This window comes from Nycticebus coucang, chromosome 21 (genome assembly GCF_027406575.1).
Source record: "Nycticebus coucang isolate mNycCou1 chromosome 21, mNycCou1.pri, whole genome shotgun sequence".
Taxonomy (NCBI): Eukaryota; Metazoa; Chordata; class Mammalia; order Primates; family Lorisidae; genus Nycticebus; species Nycticebus coucang.
In genome coordinates this window covers 42,877,664-42,902,314 of record NC_069800.1, presented here as the reverse complement: position 1 = coordinate 42,902,314, position 24,651 = coordinate 42,877,664, and the positions used below count along the sequence as shown (strand labels likewise).

Below are 24,651 nucleotides of genomic sequence, written 5' to 3'. Positions count from 1 at the left end.
CCCATTTCTCCCTCCTCTCCTTCCCAAGCTGTTTGCTGTTCCTGGGACAGGACAGACCCATATGCTTTCGCTCTGTGGCCTGTACACTGGCTGTTGTTCCCCCAAGCAGGCATTCCCAAACCTGGATCATTCCCCCGCCTCCTTGAGGTCTCTGCTCCAAAGTCGCCAGGCCATCATAGAAAGCACTGCATATTCACACTTCGTATTCCTCTTCTCTACTTATTTTTCCAAAGCACTTTTGCTATCTGCCCTTTTATGCATTGAAAGATCTTGTTTATTGTCTGTTTTCCCTACCAGAATATAAATTTCAGCAGGCAGAAATTTTCGTGTGCTTTTTTTCTCTCACTGCTTCACTCCCAGCGCTTTACAGTAGTAGGTGCTCAATAATTAGGTGGTGAATGAGTAAAGCATTAGCTTCTTCTTACCCTGCAGTGGAGGAGTAAGAAAATTGAGAAACACACATTCTAAGGAGGGTAACAACCACCTTTGCGCACGCCAAGCCCTTTGGTGTCTTGACCCCACGTGACCACATCGCCCCACCCTCCCCCGAGCCGGAACGTTGTAGTACCGGAACCCTGGCTCGCGCGCCCCCAGTGCGAGGGCACTTCCGGTGCCGCACCCCTCTCGGCTGCGAAGAGAACTGCCAAGTCAGTTCCGGCAGAGAGCGCGGTGAGACGCAGACCTCAGCTATTTGTCGCGTGGCCCGCGGGGCCCTCCGGCTTCGGGCCCACCGGCTCCCGGCCGGCGGGTGAGCCGGGGGGCCCCGGAACGCGCTGAGGCCTCTGCCCTGCAGATACCCGCAGCCCTCGTTGCAGCTGCCCTCCGGCCGGGCCTAAGCCTGGAAAGCAGCGACGAACGTCTCTCCCAACCCGACTTTGGTAACCTGATGACGGCGGCGGCCTCTCTCAGGCCGGACTGCGCCGGCCGCCGGGTCTCCTGGTCCAACCCTGCCCAGCCTAGGCGAAGCCCCCGCCAAGCCACCAGGACGCGGCGCCTTTGGGTGGCGGCGGGTGTGGCCGAGCAAGAAGAATGGCGGCTGCCCGAACGCCGCGGAGGCCGTTAGGGTTTGGAGGGTCAGAGGCCAGTCTATGAACGCAAGTTCGGTGGCCACCTTGGCCGGTGGAGCGGCGCTGACCCGGATCCTAGTGTGGCTGCTCTTTCCCTGTTGAGCGAGCCCTGCTTAGTCCTGACAGTGACGGACAAAGGCCTTAACGGGCCTGGACGGTGAGCTGGGGCCTGGACGACGACGGGTGGAACGGTTAGCGGACCATCGGGCGGTTGGTCTTCATTCTACCACCAGACCAATGACTTCAGAAGAAACAACACACCACATTTGGAAGTGCCCACCACCCTTTGGGAAGATTTACTGGCCGGTTATTGAAGGCCTGTGTACATAATATGAAAAAGCTGCTCTCAACTTTCCCCCCAACCTTTTTAAAGAAAACGTTTGCTACATCTAGCCCTTCTAGATGTAAAGAGGTTGCCGACGTATGATAAAGTAGAGTTAGAAAATAACATGTCTTGTAAATACCCATTTTTTTTTTTAAATCATAGAAAAAATGTCTTCTGGAAATGACTTTGAGGTGGAATTGTTAGCCTCTGCGGTGCTCGTCCACGTTTGCTGAGTGGGTTAGAGGACACAGAGCCAAAGACCTTGAGAAGGAGAAGAGTCTACGCCAATTGGGTCGTATTTCGAAGACATTTCATATTGCAACCGTTGTTTTGTGTGTGCATTTTATTCCTCACTGCTGTATATATAGTTGACAAAACTTAAGTACTTTTTTGAAATATCTAGTCTTCCTAGATGTTCTGAAGTGCCTGATATATGTTAAAAGTAGAAATAGTAATGCTTTTTGTAAATACCTTTTTTTAAAGTTCATATAAAATTCTTCTGGGGAATGGCTAAACCACCTCTTGAGTAGTATACATTGTTTGTGCATGGGTTCAGGAGAAAAGCGAGAAGAGCTTTATGCTAGTGTGCTTGCAGTGGGGCAAGATTAACCATTGTTCTTGTGTCTGTATTTTGTCTTCCTTACCTATGTATATAGTATATTATATAAAGGACAAAGAAGTCCTAATTTACATCTAGTCTTTCTAGATGTTTAAAGAGGTTGCCAGTGTATGACAAAAGTAGAATTAGTAAACTGATATATTTTGTACATTTTTGTTATAAAATTCCTAGGAAAGATTGTCTTCTGAAAATTTGAACTTTATAGCCTACTGGGTTGGAGGAAGAGGGAAGGGTTGTAGGCCAGAATGTTCCATATTTCAAAGACACTTTCAGATTATACCTTTTGTTACATAAGTGTGCAGTTTAAAACTGCTGTGTATATATAGTGGACAAATCCTTACCTGAAACATCTAGTCTACCTAGATGTTTAGAAGTGCCCAACGTATGTTAAATGTAGAGGTAGTAAAATATCACTTTGTAAATATTTTTGCTAAAACTCACAGGAAATACTGCTTTTTAGAAATAGAATTGTCAAACCACCTCTGTGAGCAGTATAGTACCATCTATACTTGTTCAATGGTTGGAGGAGGTGGGAGGGAAAGAATTGCAAAAGGTAATATGCTCATGTGCTCGTGCTTGGACGTTTTCAGATACCACTTTGTGCGTTTTGTTTTGCTATGTATACAGTGTGTATAATGGACAGATGAGTCTTAGGTTTGCAATATCTATCTCCAGATGTTAAAGTGTTTGCCATGTATGACAAAGTACTTAGTAAAATTAGCACATCTTGTATGCTTTGTGCTGAAGTTCATAGGAAAGCTTGTCCTCTACAAATGACTTTTGGATATGAATTTGTTCAGTCCTTTCTATGCACTGTACACGCCCGTACTTGTCATTGAAGGCAGAGAGAAGGAAATAAGTAGGGAATGGTTCAAAGTCAAAACAGTGATATTCCTCAGATTATAGACGTTGCTGTGTGCAATTTTATTTAACAGTGCTGTGTACATAGGACAAGTTCTTATATGAAATATCTAGTCTTTCTAGATAGTACAAGTGTTTTATGTAGTTAAAAGTAGTAGTAGTAGAATAACAGTTTGTAAATAGTTTTTAAAAACTGTTGGGAAATACTGTTTGGAAGTAGAATTGTTAAAGCCACCTCTGTGAACACTATACTCTCTGTACTTGTTCATCACTCTCTGGAGGTGGGAGGAAGAAATTGCAAAAGGTGTTTTTGCTCTCGAGTACTAGATAGTTTCAGCTTATCCATTGCCCTGTATGTTGTGTGCATTTCATTTAACTTTGCCATATTGTGTATCAGTGGCTCTCAAACTTCCTCATGCCGCGGCCCTTTAATACAGTTCCTGTGGGTCGCGACCCCACAGGTGGAGAACCGCTGTTGTATATACTGTATATACATACTGGACAAATGAGTCCCAATTTTATAATATCTAGTTGCTAGATATTAAAGAGGTTGCCAATGTATGACAAAAGTAGAGTTAGTAAGCTAACCTTTTGTATACTTTTGTGTTAAAATTCATAGAAAGGCTGTCTTCTGAAAAGGATGTTTAGAAGTGCAATGATACCATCTAAATGACATGTGCTTATATCTGCAGGGTTGGTGTTGGAGAGGAGTTGGAAGAAATAGATTCTAGACCAAAATGTTCCTTTTTAGAAGACAACTTTCAGATATAACCACTGTTACATGTGTGTAGTTTATTCAACACTACTGTGTATATATAGTGGACAAACTTAAGTCCTTATTTGAAACATCTAGTCCTTCTGGATGTTTAGAAGTGCACAAAGTATGTTAAAAGTAGAGGTAGTAAATAACATTTTGTAGATATGCTTTTGTTAAAATTCATATGAAATACTGTCTTGGAAACTGAATGATCAGACCACTTGTCTGAGCAGTACACATTATTTGTGCTGGTTCAGGGCTGAAGGAAAGGAAAGTGCAAAGGGCTGTGTACCAATGTGGTTAGAGTTGAGGCAAGATTGACTGTTACGTCTGTGCTTTTGATTTTACTTTGCTGTGTATATAGTGTATATAAAGGACAAATGAGTCCGAAATTACAACATCTAGTCTTTCTAGATGATAAAAAGGTTGCCAGTGTATGACAAGAGTAGCATTAGTAAAGTAATACATTGAGTAGACTTTGAGTTAAAATCCATAGGAAAGACTTTTTAAAGATTTATGAAAGTGAAATTACTGAATACCCTCTAAGCATTACAGGTATGCTTAGACCTGTCTGCTGGGTTGGTAGAGGTGGGAAGGGGGAGTGTTTTAGGCCAGAATGTTCCTATTTAGAGGACACTTTGAAATTATAGCTTTTGTTGAGTGTGCACCATTTATTCAATGCTACTATGTATAGTGGGAAAAAAACTTAAGTCCTGTTTGAAACATCCAGTCTTTTCTAGATGTTAAAAGTGCACAACATTTGTTAAAAATAGAGGGCTACAGTAACATTCTAAGTGTTTTTGTTGTTTCATAGGAGTGGTTGCATTTAGGGAATGGAATTGTTAAACTTGGTGTCTTGGAGAGTATGCCGTCACTGGGAGGTGGGGGGAAGGGAGGAGAAAGTATGCAGAGAAGGGCTCTGTGCCAGTGAGTTAGACTAGTTCAGATTGCTTAGCTCAGTGGTTCTCAACCTTCCTAATGCCGCAGCCCTTTAATGCAGTTCCTGTGGGTCGCGACCCACAGGTTGAGAACCGCTGACTTAGCTGTTGTTCTTTATGTGCATTTTAGTTAATATTGCTGTGTATTAGAGGATAAGCAGATCTTAATGCTCAAAGTATGTTAAAATAGAGGTAGTAAAATAAAACAATCCCTTTATATATGTCCTTTGTTAGTTTTTAGGAAGGAATGTCTGCGAGGAGTGACCCCTGTTAATCCACTTCTTGGAGCTGGAGCGGGGGAAGGAGAAGAGGAAAGGTGAAGGGAAGGGCTCTTTGCTAGTATCTCCATATCTAGAAGATGGTTTTAGATTATAACCATAGGTCTATACGTGCATTTTTAGTAAAGTATCTGTGTTTGTTGTGGACAGAGTTCATTATTTTGCAACATCAAAGCTTTGGAGATGTCCTGAGGTGACATTGTATGATAAAAAGTAGAATTAGTGAATTAGCCATTTTGTGAGTCTTTTTTTGTTATAATTGATAGAAAAGATGCATCTTGGACGTGGACTTGTTAAACCACCTCTGAGCTATGATAGGCTGGCAGCACAGGGGCAGAAGGAAGCCTGATAGGGGAGGTGTGTGCAGGTGTGTTCACATTACGTTTTGACGGTAGCCACCGATGCATGTGCATCCCTTTTGGCTATACTATAAAAATATATAGATTAAGTCATTCAGTGGAAACATGCCTTCTTGCTAATATTTTAATGGTATACATCTGATAATTATAAACATTATACTTAGTGTACTTTTGCTTTATGTTTCATTTTAAAGTGAGCATTAAGGGAATGCAGTAATTTTTTTTTTGGAATGCAGTATTTTAATCGGAACTCTGCCAGTACTTTTATCTAGAGGCTTGTTGCCATTTTTGTCTTCTATGAAATTTTCGTCCCAAGAAAGGCAGGATTACACTCTTTCCTAACAGATTGAGTTGGTGTAGTATATTCTTGGTTATCAAAATACTCCTAGAGCTTTGAGATTGGGATTGGTAAATATTCATGATGTGTGAAAAAGCATGACACATAATGTGCAATCTCAATCCCAGGAAATCGGGTATTGTGTGTGTACACTCGGGATCTGGAAGGATGTGTCAAATAAAACTGCTTGTGATTGTGGATGACTTTGTTCTTTGCTTCCTGTGTTTTTCAGTTTCCTATACTGCATATATTAACTTTAAAAAAATAAAAGTTATTGTAAAAACTTGTACGAATCCTCCATGGCTTTTGTAGAATAAAGCTAGCATGCTCCATAGAACAGTGAGTGTTCACGTTCGCTCATGCTAGGCTCTGAGGTACCTGAAGTTTCATGTCTCAGACCCCTTGCTTTATCTCCTAGGAGTTAGCCAAACCCCCTCTGCAGGTGCTCTGCTGACATTCAAGATAGCCTTGCACTTAGGGCTGGTTCTACGGTTTCTCATGCTATTCCTTCTGTCTATGGTGTCTTTTCCACTATTTTCACTTGGCAAAATCATTCTTTTAGGGCCTAATTCAAATTTAATTTCTACACAAAGTCTTACCTGTAAGAACCTGACTCTCCTTTGGGTGGCGTCCGTAGCTCAGTGGGTAGGACCCTGGCCACATACACCCAGGCTGGCGGCCTAGGTGGGTTTGAACCCGGCCTGGGCCAACTAAACGACAACAGCAACAAAAAAAATAGCTGGCATTATGGGCGCCTGTAGTCCCAGCTACTTGGGAGGCTGAGGCCAGAGAATCTAGCCCAAGAGTTTGAGGTTGCTGTGAGGTGTGATGCCACAGCACTCTACTGAGGATGACATAGACTGTCTCGAAAAAAAGAACCTGCCACTCGTACTTGCCAGAACTAAGTATCAGAAGTTATGCCCTTACCTTTATAGCTCCTACTTTTCTCTTGTATGTGGAACTTGTACCATGTTACCTAAAAGCCTACTAGACTGAGCTCAGGTTTAAATCATTTCTACAACCACATGCTGCAACATAATGCCTGACAATGCCTTCAGCAGGTGCTGAAGAAATGTCATTGGATACAACAGAGATGGAAGCTCAGCGTTTCTGACCGCTTCTTTGTATGACATCGCTATTCTAGACACCAGTTGAATAGTCAGGGCTTTCAGGCTGGAAGTTTCTATCATGGCTGACCAAACCATGGGTACAGGTCAGGTGCAGCACCACCCATTCCCAATGTCAGGCCCAGGAAAAATTCTCTAATTTTTCTCTAAATATTCTCTAAATACCAGAGGGGTTTTTATTCTCAACTTTGATGTGAAGCCAGCTTGAAATGGCTTCCACTGGCCAAGTCTGTGACAATTCAAGCATCAAAATGTAGAATGATTTTTGTAATGGTACAGATTTATAACACTTTGAATAAGATAGGAAGCCATGAGTCCAAGTTTAATATAAGTAAATGAATAACTGGAAAGTTTGATGGGGAATGGGATTTTTTTTGTTTGTTTTTGTTTTTTTTGGAATGGGATGTTTTAAGTTTCAAAGTATCTGCTTACAAAATAGCATTAACAAAAGTAAGACACAATCAACAGAGTCAAAAGGCAACTTACAAAATGGGAGAAAATATTTTCAAATCGTATACAGTAGAACTTCTATAAGTCCCACCCAAGGGATTGTAACATAAGCAGGCCTGTTGTACTGATACATACATGGGGTACTTGTCTGGTCTATGAAAATCAGGTCAACTTAAGGATGTGGTCAACTATGGAGGTTCTACTGTATTAATTATGGGTGAATAACAGAATAGATAAAGAATTCCTACAACTCAATAAAAAAATCAACCTGATTATAAAAATAGGCAAAGGACTAATAGAGATTTCTCTAAAGATAACGGATGGCTGCAAGCATAGGAAGAGATGCTCAACATCACTAATCATCAAAGAAATGCAAATCAAAACCACAGTGAGCTATCACCTCACAGCCATTAGGATGGCCACTACCAAAAAACCAGAAATAGCAAATGTCGGTAAGGATGTGAAGAAATTGGAACCCTTGTGCACCGTTGGTGGAATTGTAAAGTGGTGCAACCACAATGGAAAACAGACAGTTCCTCACAAAATTCAACACAGAACCACGTTATGGCAATGACACTTTTGAGTATGTAGTCATCTTTCAGTATACTCAGGTAGACTGGTTCCAGGACCCTCGAGTATACCCTGACCCACTCATACTCAAGGCATCATCAAGTCCTGCTGCAGAATCCATGCACAGGAAGGTGGGATGGGCTCTCCAGATATTCAGATTTTGTTTGGTTGAAAAAAAATCTGCAGTCCAAACCCATGTTATGTTGTCCAGGGGTCAATTGTACAGCCAAAAGAATTGAAGCAGAGTCTCAAAGAGACAAACTACATAACGCTTGCACTTTCAATCCTCTAAGAATTGGGCATACCAACCTTGCGTTTTTTGTTATGAAGTGCCAGGTGCTGTTCTTAGTGTTTTGCATGTGTTAAATCCCGTCATCCTCAAATCCTTTTTTTTTTTTTCTTGAGACAGAGCCTCAAGCTGTCGCCCTAGGTAGAGTGCCGTGGCATCACAGCTCACAGCAGCCTCCAACTCCTGGGCTCAAGCGAGTCTCCTGCCTCTGCCTCCCAAGTAGCTGGGACTACAGGCGCCTGCCATAGTGCCCAGCTATTTTTTGGTTGCAGCCATCGTTGTTTGGCAGGCCCAGGCTGGATTCGAACCTGCCAGCTCAGGTGTATGTGGCTGGCACCTTAACTGCTTGAGCCACAGGCGCTGAGCCAAATTCTTTTTCTTTAAACTGTTTAATGCCTCACTCTTGAGGGCCACCTGTGCTTCTCCCACAGCCTCCCCTATCTTAGTAAAGGCTACTCTGTCCTTCCACCTGCCCGAACCCACATCTTGGGAGTCAGTCTCAACTCTCCCCCATTTCTCACATTCAGTCCAACAGCACGTTCTCTCAGTTCTGTCGGTAGACTATGTCCAGGCTCATTACAGGAATCTTCCTCAGCACCTGCACCACAACCATGCAATCCAGGCCCCCGGTAATCTTACTTCTGGGATCCTTACAGCGGCTTCCTCCTCACTCCCCACCCTCTTCCACCCTGTGCCCACCCAAGTCTGTGGCCAGAGCACCCTCCTCCTTCCTCTCCTGAGAACCTTCCAAAAGCTCCCTTCACTTAGTGATCTGGCCCCTTGGTCCCCTCTGCTCTTGTCCCTTGGCAATTTTCTACTCCATTCTGGACACACCAGCCTTCTTGTTGTCATTTAGCCATGCTAATCATGGTTTCCCTCTGCCTGGAACATTCTTCATCCAGATATCTGCGTGGCTCGTTCCCTCACTGGTGTACTCACCAGTGTCATGTTCTTGGAGAAGCATTCTTGACTACCCTTTACAAAGTAATAACCTCCGATTCACCTCCATTCCCCACTTACCCTGATTTTTCTTAAGCATTTCTTATCCCTTCACCATCAATCCAGAATTTAAGCTCCTTGAAGCTAGGGACTTTGTTTGGCTGGTCCTGTACCTCCAAACCCTGACCAGCTAGCTCCCTTCCCCAGAGTATATTTGCTGGTTGGAATCCTGTAGATTGTAGATTCAGTCTTGCCAGCTCCCATAAACCTCCCTGTCTCGTGGAGATGCCCAGGGGCCTGGAGGCTGAGGGACCAAGTTAGGAACAGAAGACAGCATTGCTGTGAAGGGAGGAGGAAGAGGAGGACCCATGGGCTGGTATCATCAAAGTTGCTGTGGAAGTAAACAATCACACAGCAATGTGCAAATGCAGAATGATTCACTGGTGAGAGCTTTTTATATGTGCATGTACCCTAGCTGTCATCTATTAGACCGAGAAATACCCACACCAAGGATGCTTTAATTTCGTGTCTGAAGCCAGGGCTGGTCTCCCTGTTGGTCTGCAGGACTCATTGACAAGCCATTAACAGCTGTACCATTTTGTCCCTTCAGGCCTCCTTTCCTCCCACCCAGGCATCTGCTTTATGAAGAGTTAAACTCTGAAGTTAGTGCTTTACATGGACTACCAAATTTAATCTTCATGACTTTATGGAACAGATGCTTTTATTACTCCCATAGTACAGATGAGGAAACTGAGGTAAAGAGAAGTCACTTGCATAATGTCACACAGCCGCTCTGGGGCGGAGCAGCCTAAGTCTAGAACCTCTGCTCATAACTGTCACCTGTGTTTCTGTGGTATCTGTAAAATCAGATGAAAGGAAAGAAGAAAGAGGCTGCTTTAATTGGGAAGAGGCTTCCAAAAGAGTGATGAGCAATTCTTCCCCATCTCCGCCTTACCCAAAAAGAAAAGAATTCTTTTACAGTAGCATGAGTTTTTAACTTATGACAAGAAGGACTTCCTGACAGTATCTATTTCAAGATAAAAATCTGCTCATAGATAACCAGTTTTGTTAAAGCTCGCAGGCCCCAAGTCACTGCCTTCCTCCATGAGGCCAGTCTTCAATAAAGGAGCAAGGGGTTAGAATAGCTCTTACTTGCAGCCGCTCCAGGTACCAACTTTGTGGTGTCAGAAGGGATCTGAGGTGGAAAGGTCTATATGGAAATAAATGGAGACAGGCAGACCTCTGATTTAAGGTACCCACAAAGAAAAGAAGAGCACAATTAATTGAGTAGGAGGCACAAAAGAAGGGAGTGTGGCTAGGTGCAGTGGCTCATGCCTGTAAGCCCAGCACTTTGAGATGTCAAGGCGGGAGGATTGCTTGAGCTCCGGAGTTCGGGACCAGCCTTAGCAAGAGTGAGACCCCAGTCTCTAGTAAAAATAGAGAAGTTATGTGGGCATGGTGGCACATGCCTTTAGTCCCAGTTTGGGAGGCTGAGACAGGAGGATCTCTTAAGCCCATGAGTTCAAGGTTGGAGTGAGCTATGATCACACCACTGCACTCTAGCCAGGGTGAGAGAGTGAGACTCTGTCTCAGAACAAGGTGGGGGAGGGTAGGTTTTTTCCCCCAAACAACAGAAGCTTTTAGGGATAGGGGCTATATTTTTGGCTCCAGTGGCTTGGAGTGATCCTCTCCAAGGATCACTATGCTTATTTACAGATGGAAAATCATTCCAGGGGCAGTTATATTCTCTCCAGCACACGTTTAGGGTTGTGTGTAAAGTTTCTTTTTGAGACAGCTGCATGATGGTGTAATAGTATGTGCACTGCAATGCTGCTTAACTAGGAGGGTGCTGGGGTGAAGTTTTCCTAAATTTCCAGATTTCCTGGAATAAATGTCTAGTAGCTGAGACAAGGCATTTGCCTCTCTGGGCCTCAGGTTCCTCATCTGTCAAACGGACAGTGCCACCTAGCTAGTCGCCAAGCGTCTCACATAATGCCTGGCACACACTGTGCACTCTGCACCTAGGCCCAGGCCCTTCTCCTGTCTCCTCATGCACGGTGGGTCACTGTGGGTTTCTTGGCCCCATGGCTCTGTGCCTCTGTAGCAGTGAGGACTTACGTAGCCCTGAAAACATAACTCCCGCCAACACTTATAGTGCCAGGGTGTCATATTTACTGCTCTTGAGTGAACTTCTCTCCCAGACAAATGCTAATTAGTCTGCCCCTGCCTGCGTGTGACACCTGTTCCATGCTGCAGGATGTACATATTTGTGGGGGTTTGAGGCAGCCTTGAGACCCAGAGCTCATTCTGAAGCTTGCAGCCTGGAATCTGGGAGGGTCTTGCACACTCACTAGCCCCCACAAGCCCTCCCCACACTGTCCCATCCATTCTTCTTCCCAACGGCACCCTCCCTGCACAGCACTTGCTAACAGTCTAGTGCCCTGCCTCGGCGCCCCTCCACAAGGTCCCTTAATGCTCCTATTAGCCCCTTCACTTAAAGAATAGTAGGGGCTTGGCTGAGGAGTCAGCCAGGACCCTCCCCCCATCCCAAATGCTCAGGATGGCCTGTATCACTTTGAGAACTCAATCTTCCAAAGTCTCAGTTTCCTACTCCCTTGAAGGGGGAAAGAGAGTATCAGGATGATCCACTTGGTCTTGGCCCAAAAGATGCTAATAACATTTCATGTGTATTGAGCACTTACTACATGCCAGGGACTTTACATGTATAACCTAAATATTACTGAGGCCTTGGCTGCCCTTTCCTACCTAGTTACTGACCCAACCCAGAGATGGCAATACTTGCAGACTATTGTCATTAAGGGCATTTCAATGTTTACTTGCTTTCTCAAACAAATGCCAAGGAGGATACGTTCTCGATGCACAGAAAAGCTCCTGGAAGTCCTCTTTAGGCACTTCTTGTTCTCAGGTTCATCTGTTACATCACAGCTTCAGAAAAGCTTGGCTTTTGCTCTGCTCCCCTCGGACCTCCAGACCCCAGCCCAGTCTCTCTCCCTCTCTCTCTCTCTTTCCCTGCACAGTGCCCTCAACCCCTCATTGCTCTTCTAGGCTACTTTTTCACCCTTCACCCATTGCTCTCCTAGAAAACATGCTCTGCCTATTGTTCTAGAAGCTTTTACTCACTTCCCAGGAAGCAAGACCCAGGGATTTCAGTGAGCAAATATTTCACCTTATCGTACACTTATTACTTCTTTTAATACTCAACAGTCATTAAGTGGCAGAACTGGCAGAACCTAACAGGCCACTGCTCAGCAGATGCTCAGCAAGGTGAATGTCATATAAGTGCTCAGTATATGTCAGCTCCTCTCCCTTCTTTTGGACCTGCCATGTCTGGTCAAGAACCTTCAAGGGCTCCCTCCCTATTACCTAGAGCAGGGGTCAGCAAACTGTGGCCTACAGGTCAAATCTGGCCTGACACCCATTTTGTAAATAAAGTTTCATTGGAACACAGCCACATCTATTTGTTTACATATTTTCCATAGCTGTTTTCCTGAATAGTTGTAACAGATGCAATATGGCCTGTAAAACCTAAACTATTTACTCTCTGCCCCCTTATGGAAGGAGTCTGCTGACCCTTCCCCTAGAAAATAAGAGGTGACAGGCACTGCATCTTACCCTTCTTTGACTCTGCTACAGACCAAGGGCTTGATAAGTAAATCTCAAGTGAATTAACAAGAAGTCCACAGCCCCAAGTATAAAAAGATCCCTAAATATAGTCAGATACCCTCAACTTACCTGGTCCCAAGAGAGTGACCCCTTATCCTTACAGGTCACAGTCAGCCTTTCTGGGACTGCTGCAGCTATCCCTGACTTCTTGGTTCTGAAGAGCTGTCAGGAAAGTCAAGGTCTTAAGTCCACTGCCTCTTATCCTTTAATATCCACACCCGCTTTCTGAGAGAAAAATGTCATACAACCTCCTTTTTTGGCATGTATCATAAAAACGGTTTTATTTTCAATTCAATAAGAAAAATTATAATGTTGAATATGCTTTTCAAATTGTACTCACCCTTCATTCATGAAAACCAATGATCTTGGCCAAGGTGCTCATTTCACCACTGGGGAAACTGAGGATTTGAAGTGCTTGAGGGAGTCCAGTGAAGTAGAAACAGAGCCAGGCTTGGTGGAGCTCCCAGAACCCAGCTCAGGGCTTATGTGTTCCTCAGAACCCACTCCCTGCCAGGGTGGGGGTGTGGAGGGGCCTAGGCTCCCAAGCTGACACCATGGCCTCTATCAGGCCCATCAACTCTCATACCAACCTGTGTGGTTTCTTAAGGGAGTGGGGATATCGTATCCAGGGCTGTTTGGAGATAAGAACCCTGAGTTCTAGGCCCGGGCCAGTGACAGGCAGCCCCAGATTAAGGACCCTCCCCAGAGAGACAGAGGTGCCCTCTTTTGCACCCACCCTCCCGCGTCTGTGTCTCTGGCCTGCCCCCTCTGACACAGCGGCTCACTCCTGCTCCTGGACAAGGACACCTGCTCCTGTCATGCTGCCCTGTCTGCACCTCTCTGGCTCCTTGTACCATCCCTGCGCAATGACACACACCCTTATTCCACTCACTGGCCATGCCCCGCCAGTCTGACAGGTCAGCCCACAGCCTGCAGGCCCAACACAGCCAAAGTATGCGTTGTGTTTGTCTGACACTATTCTAAAAGAATTTGAATTAGTTGCTCATGTTTAAAAACCAGAAAGAATCATCTAAAATATTGGATTTCTTGACTCTCTCAAAAAAAATCTACAGACTGGCAACATAAGGCCTGCATCATTTTCTGGCATTAACTGACTGGGGCCAAGCAGCCGTTGTTCCTCCGGCTGGGTAATGTACACATCAGGTCTCCAGCGTCCCTGCCTTCCCAGCCCTGCTGCTATGCTTCTTTAGATGACCTGTCTGGCCTTGGAAAGCATTTGTGTTTGCAACCCTCATCTTGACCACTTTGATTTGACCACTAGCTGCTCCCTCACCCTACCTCCCACCCAGCTCACCAGGTTATGACCTGCCCACCTTACTTGGACAGCCTGTAATCCTAGCATTCTAGGAGGCTAAGGAAGGAAGATTGCTTGAGGTCTAGAGTTCAAGACCAGGCTAAGCAAAGAGAGACCCCATCTCTACTAAAAATAGAAAAATTATCCGGGTGTGTTGGCATATACCTATAGACCCAGCTACTCGGGAGGCTGAGGCAGGAAGACTGTTTGAACCCAGGAGTTTGAGTTGCTCTGAGCTAGGCTGAGGCCATGACACTCTAGTCCAGGCACTAGAGCAAGACTCTGCCTCCTCCAAAAAAAGTCGGCCAGGCATGGTGGCTCATGCTTCTAATCTTAGCCCAATGGGAGTCTGAAACAGGTGGATTGCTTGAGATCAGGAGTTCGAGACCAGCCTGAGCAAGAGCGAGACCCTGTCTCTACTAAAAAATAGAAAAAAACTAATTTGGCATAGTGGTGCAAACCCAGAGTCCCAGCTACTTGGGAGGCTGAGGCAAGAGGATCACTTGATCCCAAGAGATTGAGGTTGCTGTAAGGTATGACTCATGGCACTCTACCCAGGGTGACAGAGCGAGACTCTGTCTCAAAAAAATAAAAAAATAAAAGAGTCTCCCATCCTGAGACCATCCCCAGTGATTAACCTATTCACACCTGGCCTCCTGGGACCATCTGTCACTCAGCCAGGCATGCAAGTGTCAAGGGAAGCTGTGCCCCAGTTGCTGTCCCTAAACACTGCTCTGGACCCACAGCTTAGCTCTCCAGGCCCCCCTCCTCCAAGTTCCACAGCTGCCCTGGTAGTCATTCAGAAGACATAGCAGCTAGTCCAACATCCTTTATCAGTTCTAAATAAGAACCCCAGCATTTTTATACTGAGGCAGGAGTTCCTGGATTTTGTACCTGGGTGCTGTAATGGCCTGGACAATCCTCAGTGGGGGGAGGAATTTCCGGGGAGCCATGAAAACAGGATGGGGAGGTTTAGTCTTCTCATTGATTCTACACAAATCCAGGATCAGAGCCTGAGGGTCAAAGATCCCTTTCTTCTTGGGCTGGATCGGGGTGAATGGTAGACTATGGCGAGGTTCCACCAGCAGCCGCAACAGATCCTTCCGAAAGACATTCCAGTTGTTCTCCTTGAGGAACTTCTGGCACATTTCTTCATCACTGAGGGCAGGCACAGAAGCTATGGTTCTCATACCAGCCCCTCCCTGCCCCAGCCTTGCTTCCAGCCCTCTTTCTAATCCCTGAGCTCGTGGGGTCTTGTCCCACCTCTCTGCCTTTCCCACACTCTCTCTCTGCTTTTTTTCCCTTTCCGCAACTTCCTTCCCGTAGACCTGTGCTGTCTCATGTAGCAACCATGAGCCATATGTGGCCACCAAGTAGCTGAAGTATGGCCAGTAGGAATAGAGATGGGCTGTGAGTATAAAATACACACCAGAATTCAAAGACTTGAACAGAAGAATGTAAAATGTCTGAATAATTTATACTGATAATGTGCTGAAATGATAATACTTCAGATTTACTGATTCCAATAAAATAGATTATTAAAATTAATTTCACCTGTCTTTTTACTATTTTTCTTTTTTTAGAGAAAGAGTCTCATTTTGTCACCCTTAGTAGAGTGCGGTGGCATCACAGCTCACAGCAACCTCCACTCTTGGGTTTAGGTGATTCTCTTGCCTTAGCCTCCCAAGTAGCTGGGACTATAGGCACCCACCACAATGCCCGGCTATTTTTTTGTTGCAGTTTGGCCGGGGCCAGGTTTGAACCCACCACCCTTGGTATATGGGGCCGACACCCTACCCACTGAGCCATAGGAGCTGCTAGTCTTTTTACTTCTGATAATAAGGCTATTGAGAAATTTAAATCATATATATGATTAACCAACAGAGAAATATAAATCAGAACCACAATGAGATAGACCACTTATATTCACTAGAACGGCTACAATAAAAAGATTAATAAGTATTGAGGAGGATGTGGAGATGTGGGAACAAAGTTTCTAATACATGGCTGGTGGGAAAGTAAACTAGAACAACCACTATGAGAAACAGTCTGGCAGCTCCTCAAAAGGTTAAACGGACAGTTAACCATATGCCCAGCAACTCCACTCCTAGGTAAACCTAAGAGGAATGAAAATATATATCTACATAAAAATGTGTCTGAGATTATACATAGCAGCATTATTCATAATAGCTTAAAAGTAGAAATAATCCAAATGTCCATCAACTGATAAATGGTTACTAATACGTGTGTGATTCCACTTCTATGAGATGTCCAGGACAGCAGGACAGGTAAATCTGTAGAAACAGGAAGTAGATTAGAGGTTGTCTCGGACTGATCAGGCTGCTTGGCTCCATGCTGCTGCCTCCCTCATGGCACGTGAGGGTGGGGAAAGTGGGACTAGGCTGGGTTGGGCTCGGCACCCACTGGTTTATTTCCTTCTGACACCAAGGCAAGGGAGGGATATGTTAAACTTCAATTGACTTGCCTGAACTTACCTAAGGAAGTAGGCCTATAAATCAGTAACAAATCAGAACATTCTTGTGGCTAGATTATATTGATGAGGACAAAGTTGACATTGATCCATAGAAATCAACTTAAGAAAACACCCAGAGGTCAGCACACGCTACACACGCCAGCCCTTTTAGTCTCAGTAGTATAGCAAAGCCAGTTTCTGCCTGCTCACAAAAGCTGACTATGTGCATATCTTTCTAACTCCATGTTTAGTGACATCGGGTTGACAGTTTGAAATTAGCGTTGGTATAAGTATTTACACCACCGAAATCAGCAAATGCCACAAATCAGCATTTCCTCCCACCTCCTGGAGAGCTGATTGTTAAACATTTACCAGCACTGTGCAGTCTCCACTTTAAAAGTTTCATTAACTCCCAATTTGTCACATGATAAATAATGCTATCTAACTTAGAACTTAACACAAGAACTTTACTTTGGGTTAACTCATTTAATTTGCACAACCACCCCATTTCACAAACATGGAAACTGGAGCCAAAGAGGCTAAGGACTCACCAAAACCTACAAGGGACAAGCATGGGATTACTGATTCTTAAGGGCTATATATTTTTTGACCTGGAGTCCAAGTTAAGACAAGCTTCCATGTCACCTCCTGATGCTAATGGTCATATTGGTCTCTACTATGCTTCTAGAGGCCCCAGTTTCATGCAGGGGTCTCACCCCCGCCTCACTTGAACTGAGAACATTACATCTGTCTTTGCAGGCTTTAAAAATTTAGCCCATGAGGCCTTTAACTCCTCTGGGGCAATCCTAGCGTTAGCTCACACTGTCTGCTTGTTTTGGGGATCATCTTCATTGAGGACTTTCTGACTTTCTTGTGGACACAGTTATTTATCAAATCTGGCATGGAGAGAGGTGATTTTCAGGTCACCCAGCCCATGGTATTCACAAGATAGGTGCCTCTGCCACGGCTCTGATTTTCAGGACCTCAGAGTCTTCAATTAAAACACAAGGCAATTAGTTAGATAATGGTTATATTTTCTGTCTGCCCTAGCGGTCTAGAAAGCCATGAGTTCAACAATTAATGAATAAGACAGAATTCTGTCTGTCAGCATTACAGATGAGTGCAGCAGAGTGCTGACTGGGTAGCACAGACGTGGCGTGTTCCCAGTGATCTCCCCGAGTCTATGTAAACCTTTTCTGAATTTCAATTCAACAGACCTTATCTGATACCTATCACGTGGCAGGCATTATGTGTGCAGCGAAGGCTCTTTAAATCCTTTTTGAGTAGGCAGGTCTAAAAATCATTTTCTATATTGGTAGTACAGAGGAATCAGACAAGTGTGGCATCTTTGAACTGGAAGGAACCACCAGTATTTCTCCACCTGTTTTTCTCACAAAGTGCCCTGATTTTGGCCATATTTACATATCATTTGTTTATTATTATTATTTTTTTTTGGGGGGGGGGGCCGGGGCTCGGTTTGAACCCATCACCTCTGGCATATGGGGCCGGCACCCTACTCTGTTGAGCCACAGGCACTACCCGTATCATTTGTTTTTTAAATTTGCTGATGATTTGTCTTAAATCTATAGTTTCTTTTATTTAAATATTTACTTTAGCTTTGTCCTAGGCAGCAAGATCTGTAGAGTCATGGGGTTAGTAAGCTAGTCACGTTGTTTTTCTAATTCGCGCTAGAATAAATATATTACAGTAGATACTGTTAAAACTAAAAATGTCGATCTGTGTACCACCTAAAACCATCTTGTAAATTTCCTATGAAATATGTTCCATACTTTGGGAAACTTATGTCGTCTAATTTTCTTATTTTCCCAACCGGAGTCTGATGCCTAGAGAGGGGGAAATGATTTGTCCCCCTTTACTCTTCACATCCTCCACCAAAACTCACAGAACTCACATCAAATTCTTTCATGTGGTTATTGGATGTGGCTGTAATCACCTATAGATCCTCCTTCCTCCCCCTTCCTCTTCCTCTACCACTGGAATCACCCGCTGCCCACACCTGCTAGCAAAACCATGTCTCATCACAACACAACCACAAATAAAGGAAAAATAGAAGCTGCAAAATTGTATCATCAGTATGCTCTCCATGATGAAAACTTCACATGCATAACTGATAGATGCATATTTGGCTCATAACCATGAGGTGAAAAAAATACTAAAAGGAAATGCACAAAATGCTAACTGGCATTTTTGGAGAATTGTACATGGTTTAGTTTTGCCTTCTTTACTGTTCAGCATTTCCAGTTTTCTGCAGTGAGGATAGCCCATTCCTTCATTCATTTAACATCTACTGAGCACCTACTGCATGCTGGGTACTGTGTGGGTGCTAGAGATGAAAGCCTTATGAAGCACAAAAGCCTTGCCTTCATGAAGCACTGACTCAAGAGTTGGGGAAAGAGCTATGCAGACAACTATACTCCAGCATGGCACGGCTGATGACAGGTGTGTGGAGAATATTGTGGGTGTGCAGAAAGGGGTATGTATCTCAAACTGGGGCTACTCAGAGAAGGTTTGCTAGAAAAGATGAATCTTACAAAGTGAGCAGGAATTTATCTGGAAAGAGGGTGCAGGACTCGGGGATAGCATTTCCAGTAGACAGTCCAGCACTGGCAAAGCCAAGATTCTGTGTAGGACTCAGTAGACAACCTGTCCAAGTTGCTGGAGAGTGGGCTGAGGGGCAAGAGGTGCTGTGGGGGACTCGAGTGAGGGGAAGAATATCAAGGGCCATTATGTGACATTGAGTTTGACTTTACTCTACAGGTGGTGAGATACCATTGAAAGGTTTAAAGCAGTAATTTAACACAGCCAGATTAGAGTTTTAACAAGAACACAAAATGTAGAAAGGATCTGGCAAGGAGGAAACTGAGGTAGGAGGACAGTGGTATAACTCTTGCAAGGGTCTAGGTCAGGAGTCCCAAAGTGGGGTGGGGAGACACGTAACCCAGGAGGGTGTATAAGATCCCCCAGAGTATGTGAAGAGTATAGTAGGATTTCTTTACATTTAGCTTTGTCTTATCTTTTTTTTTTAAGAGACAGAGTCTCACTTTACCGCCCTTGGTAGAGTGCCATGGCGTCACAGCTCACAGCAACCTTCAGCTCTTAGGCTTAAACAATTCTCGTGCCTCAGCCTCCCAAGTAGCTGGGACTACAGGCGCCCGCCACAACGCCTGGCTATTTTTTTGTTGCAGTTTGACCAGGGCTGGGTTTGAACCCTCCACCCTCAATATATGGGGCTGGCGCCCTACTCACTGAGCCACAGGCACCGCCCCTTTGTCTTGTCTTTTTAAAGATCTATTTTATATGTTTATAATATATGCCAGTGTAATAATACTCTATGTAGATATAATAAAAATAAATATACGTGTTATTTATATGACATATGCATATTAGGAGGGCCATGCTCAAACACTTTTTAGTAATAGCAATATGAGATGAAACAGTTTTGAGACCACTGGTCTGGGCAATAAATAGATGTTTATGTTTTTTTTGTTTTTTTAAATTATTATTATTATTATTTTTTTTTTTTGTAGAGACAGAGTCTCACTTTTTTATGGCCCTCGGCAGAGTGCCGTGGCCTCACGCAGCTCACAGCAACCTCCAACTCCTGGGCTTAAGCGATTCTCCTGCCTCAGCCTCCCGAGCAGCTGGGACCACAGGCGCCCACCACAACACCCGGCTATTTTTTGGTTGCAGTCTGGCCGGGGCGGGTTTGAACCCGCCACCCTCAGCATATGGGGCCGGCGCCTTACCGACTGAGCCATAAATTATTAATTCTTAGAGTTTTTTTGATATCCTTGACAATAAAACCTGGCCTCCTACCAAGACTTTTCCTACATTATTTGTAGAAGAGTTGGTTTGATTATGAGTTCCTTTTTTCTTTTTCAGTTTGTCGCCCTGTAGAGTGCTGTACCATCACAGCTTACAGCAACCTCCGGCTTTTGGGCTTAGTCAATTCTCTTGCCTCAGTCTCCTGAGTAGCTAAGACTACAAGCACCCACCATTGTTGCAGTTTGGCTGGGGCTGGGTTCGAACCAGCCACCCTTGGTATATGGGGCCAGCGCCCTATAGGCACTTTTTTGTTTATGTTTTTTTTTTTAAGTTATTTTCCCGATCATAAAAGCATTAACCTTCCCTTTGAAAAATGTGGAACTATGAAGAAGTAAAAAGAATAATATTTAATCTAATTTCTCAATCTAGATATGCTTAAAAATTACAAAAGTAGCATGTCATTCATTACTGAAAATTTAGAGAACAAAGAAAAGAAAAAAAAATAAACCCACTTAGAATGCCCTATACTGTCAACTGTTAAGAAATTTCTCTTTTCCAGCTCAGCGCCCACAGCACAGTGGTTATGGTGCCAGCCACATATACTGAGGCTGGTGGGCTCGAACCTGGCCGGGGCCAGCTAAACAACAATGATGACAACCTCAACAAAACCTAGCCAGAGTTGTGGTGGGCGCCTATAGTACCAGATACTCGGGAGGCTGAGGCAAGAGAATCACTTAAGCCCAAGAGTTTGAGGTTGCTGTGAGCTGTGATGCCACAGCACTCTACCGAGGGTGACATAGTGAGACTCGGACTCAAAAAAAATTTTTTTTTCTCTTTTCCTCCTCATTATAAAAGCAATGCATACTCATTGCAAGAACAAACATGGGAGGAATATATAACATATAACCAGAAAGTCCCCGTTAGTCTTGCCTTCCATAAAAAACTTATATGCACACTACCACACAATATGTGCACGCTACTGCTATTGTCATTTTGGATTATTTCCTTTTAGATTTTTCTTACATAAGTGCTTTACAAAGGTATAGTCATAGTATATACACAATTCAGTGTGGCCTTTCATATGTCATTATATCACCCATCTTATCTTGCTGCCCTAGAGCCATTAAACTTACCTTTTTAAAATAAAACAATTAGGTTCTATCAAGGGAATATATCACAATTCTCTAAACTATTCCTTCAGTGTGGCACACACAGGTGGTGTTGTCACTGTTCTGCTATTATGAACAAGATTGCTATGATCATCTTAATGTAGTAGCTTTCGCCATATTTTGGTTATATAAAGATAAATTCACAGATGAATCCTTGCCTCAGAGGGTTGAAACAGTTTTATACCCTTTGAAACATAATGCTAAAATTAGCAAAAGGATCGAGCTATCAGCAACTACCAGCTTCGTTTCTCCCTTGTCAGCACTAAGCATTATTTTTTCTTCTTTTACTAAAATAACAGGTGAAAAACTATTCATTTCATCTGATGGGATTTATGTACATTTCCAGTACTGACCTGGGGTACTCAACCTTGGACTGCAACAAATTCTGTCTTATCTCATCATCAATCAGTTCATAAAATTTGTCTCTGCTCATCCGTATCAACTCCGATCCCAGGCTCATGAGGATTAAGGGGCGAGTATCAGGTTGGTTGTCTGGGAGGAAGAACTCGTGAAAGCCCTGGAGGGAAGAAGTCACACGAAGTCAGGCCACAGAGACCAGCCAGTTCTACCAGCAGATTTTCTAGATAGGAAAAAGAAGGCCTCAAACAGGAGGTGATCCATCTAAGGTCACTAGGCAAGTGAAGAGGGAAACTCCAGGGCTCCTTTTGCTGCGTGACATCAAAGCCCTCCACTCCTGGAATCAGAAGAGCGTCTGAAGCCTGTCATCTACTGTCCCAGCTCCCCAGGGCAGGCTCTTCTCTGTGCCACTTCCACAGCTACTTTCGAGTTTCCCCAGTGTCCAGTCTCAACTCTTCTTTTTGCCGAGTAAACCCATTTTCTCTTCTTGGGACTTAGAACAAAAAATCAGATATCTAGACCTCCCTAAACCCTCTCTTTTGAGCCACCCTCCCACCACCCTTTTCTGCAGGCCTCAATTCTTTCTCTGTCCCTCACAGACTTGGGTGACTACTGTCCCTCCTCTTATGCGGCGCATGTTGTTCCTCCTGGTTTGTGGCTTGGTTCCTACCTGGTTGCATCCTGAAGGGAGATGGAGATCAACAGGCATACCCGCTTGCTTTATGGACGGCATAATCCCCTTTTTAAGGAAACACCTTGGGATGGGCAGAGCCAGGACCAGAATGCTTGTTGCTGAACTCCCAATCTAGTGCTCACTCTTCAGCCTCTCGGCTATTAATCAAGTCTCAGGCAAGAAGGGGGAGAGGGAGGTGAGGACAGAGCCACCAGTGCCCAGCTGCCATGGACTCAAGAAGAAAAGGGGCCACAAACCAAGAGGCCTGCTCTATGCAGGCCATTTCAGACTGGGACTAATCCTGGCTTCAGAAGGCAGATCCAAATTTTAACTTTTTTGTTGTTATTTTTTTTTTGACACAGAGTCTCAAGCTGTCACCCTTGGTAGAGTGCTGTGGCATCACAGCTCACAGCAACCTCAAACTCTCGGGCTTAAGCGATTCTCTTGCCTCTGCCTCCCAAGTAGCTGGGACTACAGGCACCCACCATAACGCCTGGCTATTTTTTGGTTGTAGTTGTAATTGTTGTTTGGCGGGCTGGGGCTGGATTTGAACCTGCCAGCTCTGGTGTATGTGGCTGGCGCCCTCGCTGCTGAGCTACAGGCGTTGGGCCTAAATTTTAACTTGTTATGTGACTTTGGGTAAGTGATACCTTTTTGGGCCACTGTTTGCTCACTTGTGAAATGGAGACAAGAATAGCTGCCCCACATATCTTGGAAGGATTCTAAATTTGAAAAGAATTGTGAAATGGAATTTGGAATACCCCTTACCACCACCACAATTTGGTTTCTAGACCTTGAAGTATGACCATCTACAAATTCTTGGGTGCTCTGGGCCCAGCCCTTGTTGTTTCTGGATGAAAATGAAATGGAGATATTCTAACTTTCCTAGGAAGCTGCTGAAGGTCTAAAAAGATGGCATGTGTGAGGAAGCTCTGGGGGACATGCAGCCCTCCACATGTTGCTCATGCTTAGCACAGTGGGCACCAAGGCTTCCCTCACAGCCAATGCCAGCCCTTGCAGAACCAGAACAACTGCCCTTTGACCAGCTCCTACTGTGTGGAGGAAATATGTAAATATCCTCCACAGAATAGAAGAGTTATCACCTTCAGATGCGCAAAACAAGGTTCAGAAAAGGAAATTTACTTGTCCATAGTCATTCGTCTTATAATTGTAATAGCAACGATAATGATGATGACAACAATGACAACAATGGCACCAGGGCACCAGCTATTCACTAAACCCTAGTCCCTTTTGTAGTTCTTGTAAGGACTGACTCACTAACCTCACAGCACTTCAAGCTGGTTCTACTGCTATCCTCATTGTACAGAGGAGGATACTGAGGCTTAGAAAACTGTCCAGTATTGCACAGCATGGAAGTATAAAGCTAGGGTTGGAAACCAGGTAGTCTATCACCAGAGTCCATGCTTATAGCCACTATAGTATGAGAAAATTGAGGTTAAGTAACTTGCCCAAGGTAACAAGACTTAAAATGGCATTGCCAGAACTTGAACCCAGGGATCAATTCAGGAGCAGCACTGTCCTGCTTACACTCTCCAACCCACCATCACCTGTCCCCAGCCACAGGGAGGTCACTTCTCTGTCTAGATACTTCAGATAGCTTTGCAAAGCACCCAGGATGAGATACAACTCCCCACTGTGCCCACCAAGGCCTGGGCTGTCTCACCCTTGCCTGGACTTTCCAGCCTAGCCTCAAGCTGCCCTCACCTTGTTTAGTCTGTCCAGCCACCCTGCCTGCCCTTCCAATCCTCTCCATACACTAAGCTTCCTCCTGCCTCAGGCTTTGAACTTGCTGTTCCTCTGTCTGGAACACTCTACCACCAAGTCAGTCCATAGCTTGCATCTTTCCTCACTCAGATCTGGGCTCAAACATCAGCTCCTCAGAGCACCCTTCCCCTTGACTGCTCTGTTTAAGAAGCCCGCTTCTAGCCCAAGTGCAGTGGCTCCGCTGGTAATCTTAGCATTCTGGGAGGCTGAGGTAGGTGGATCCCTTGAGCTAGGATGCCAGGGCACTCTACCCAGAGTGCCAAAGTGAGCCTCTGTCTCAAAAAAAAAAAAAAGCCAGCTTCTATTTTGCGCCTAACAGCAATTTGTGATATCTTACGTATTTGCTAGTTTATCTGTTTATCTTACAATCCTGACTAGATTGTAAGCCCTATGAGGACAGGAATATCTGTTTAATGACTGACGCCAGTGGAGTCACACAACATAACAGGTGGCAGCTTACCCACTGAATTTCCACATTTTCTTTTTTTTTTTT

At 44.5% G+C, this 24,651-nt stretch overlaps 1 protein-coding gene and 1 long non-coding RNA gene across 6 annotated transcripts in view; one reads left to right on the top strand and one right to left on the bottom strand.

Moving 5' to 3' along the window:
• The first annotated feature begins 1,068 nt into the window (after nt 1-1,068).
• Nucleotides 1,069-5,830, top strand: LOC128574279 (uncharacterized). The gene is made up of 2 exons (XR_008376657.1): nt 1,069-1,224; nt 1,555-5,830. It is a non-coding gene; the product is annotated as an uncharacterized LOC128574279 (long non-coding RNA).
• Nucleotides 5,831-12,875: 7,045 nt separating this feature from the next.
• The window catches only part of CNBD2 (cyclic nucleotide binding domain containing 2), a 60,613-nt gene continuing 48,837 nt past the window's right edge, over nt 12,876-24,651 (bottom strand). For 4 of the 5 annotated variants that reach the window (XM_053574963.1, XM_053574964.1, XM_053574966.1 and 1 more), the window contains exons 12-13: nt 21,697-21,860; nt 12,876-15,073 (exon numbers count right to left, since the gene is read on the bottom strand). In XM_053574963.1, coding sequence (XP_053430938.1) covers nt 14,755-15,073; nt 21,697-21,860 — 483 coding nt within the window. In that variant the 3' untranslated portion in view covers nt 12,876-14,754. Of the gene's footprint in view, nt 16,210-21,696; nt 21,861-24,651 lie in introns of all 5 variants that reach the window. The other variant, XM_053574967.1, reaches the window with a different exon arrangement.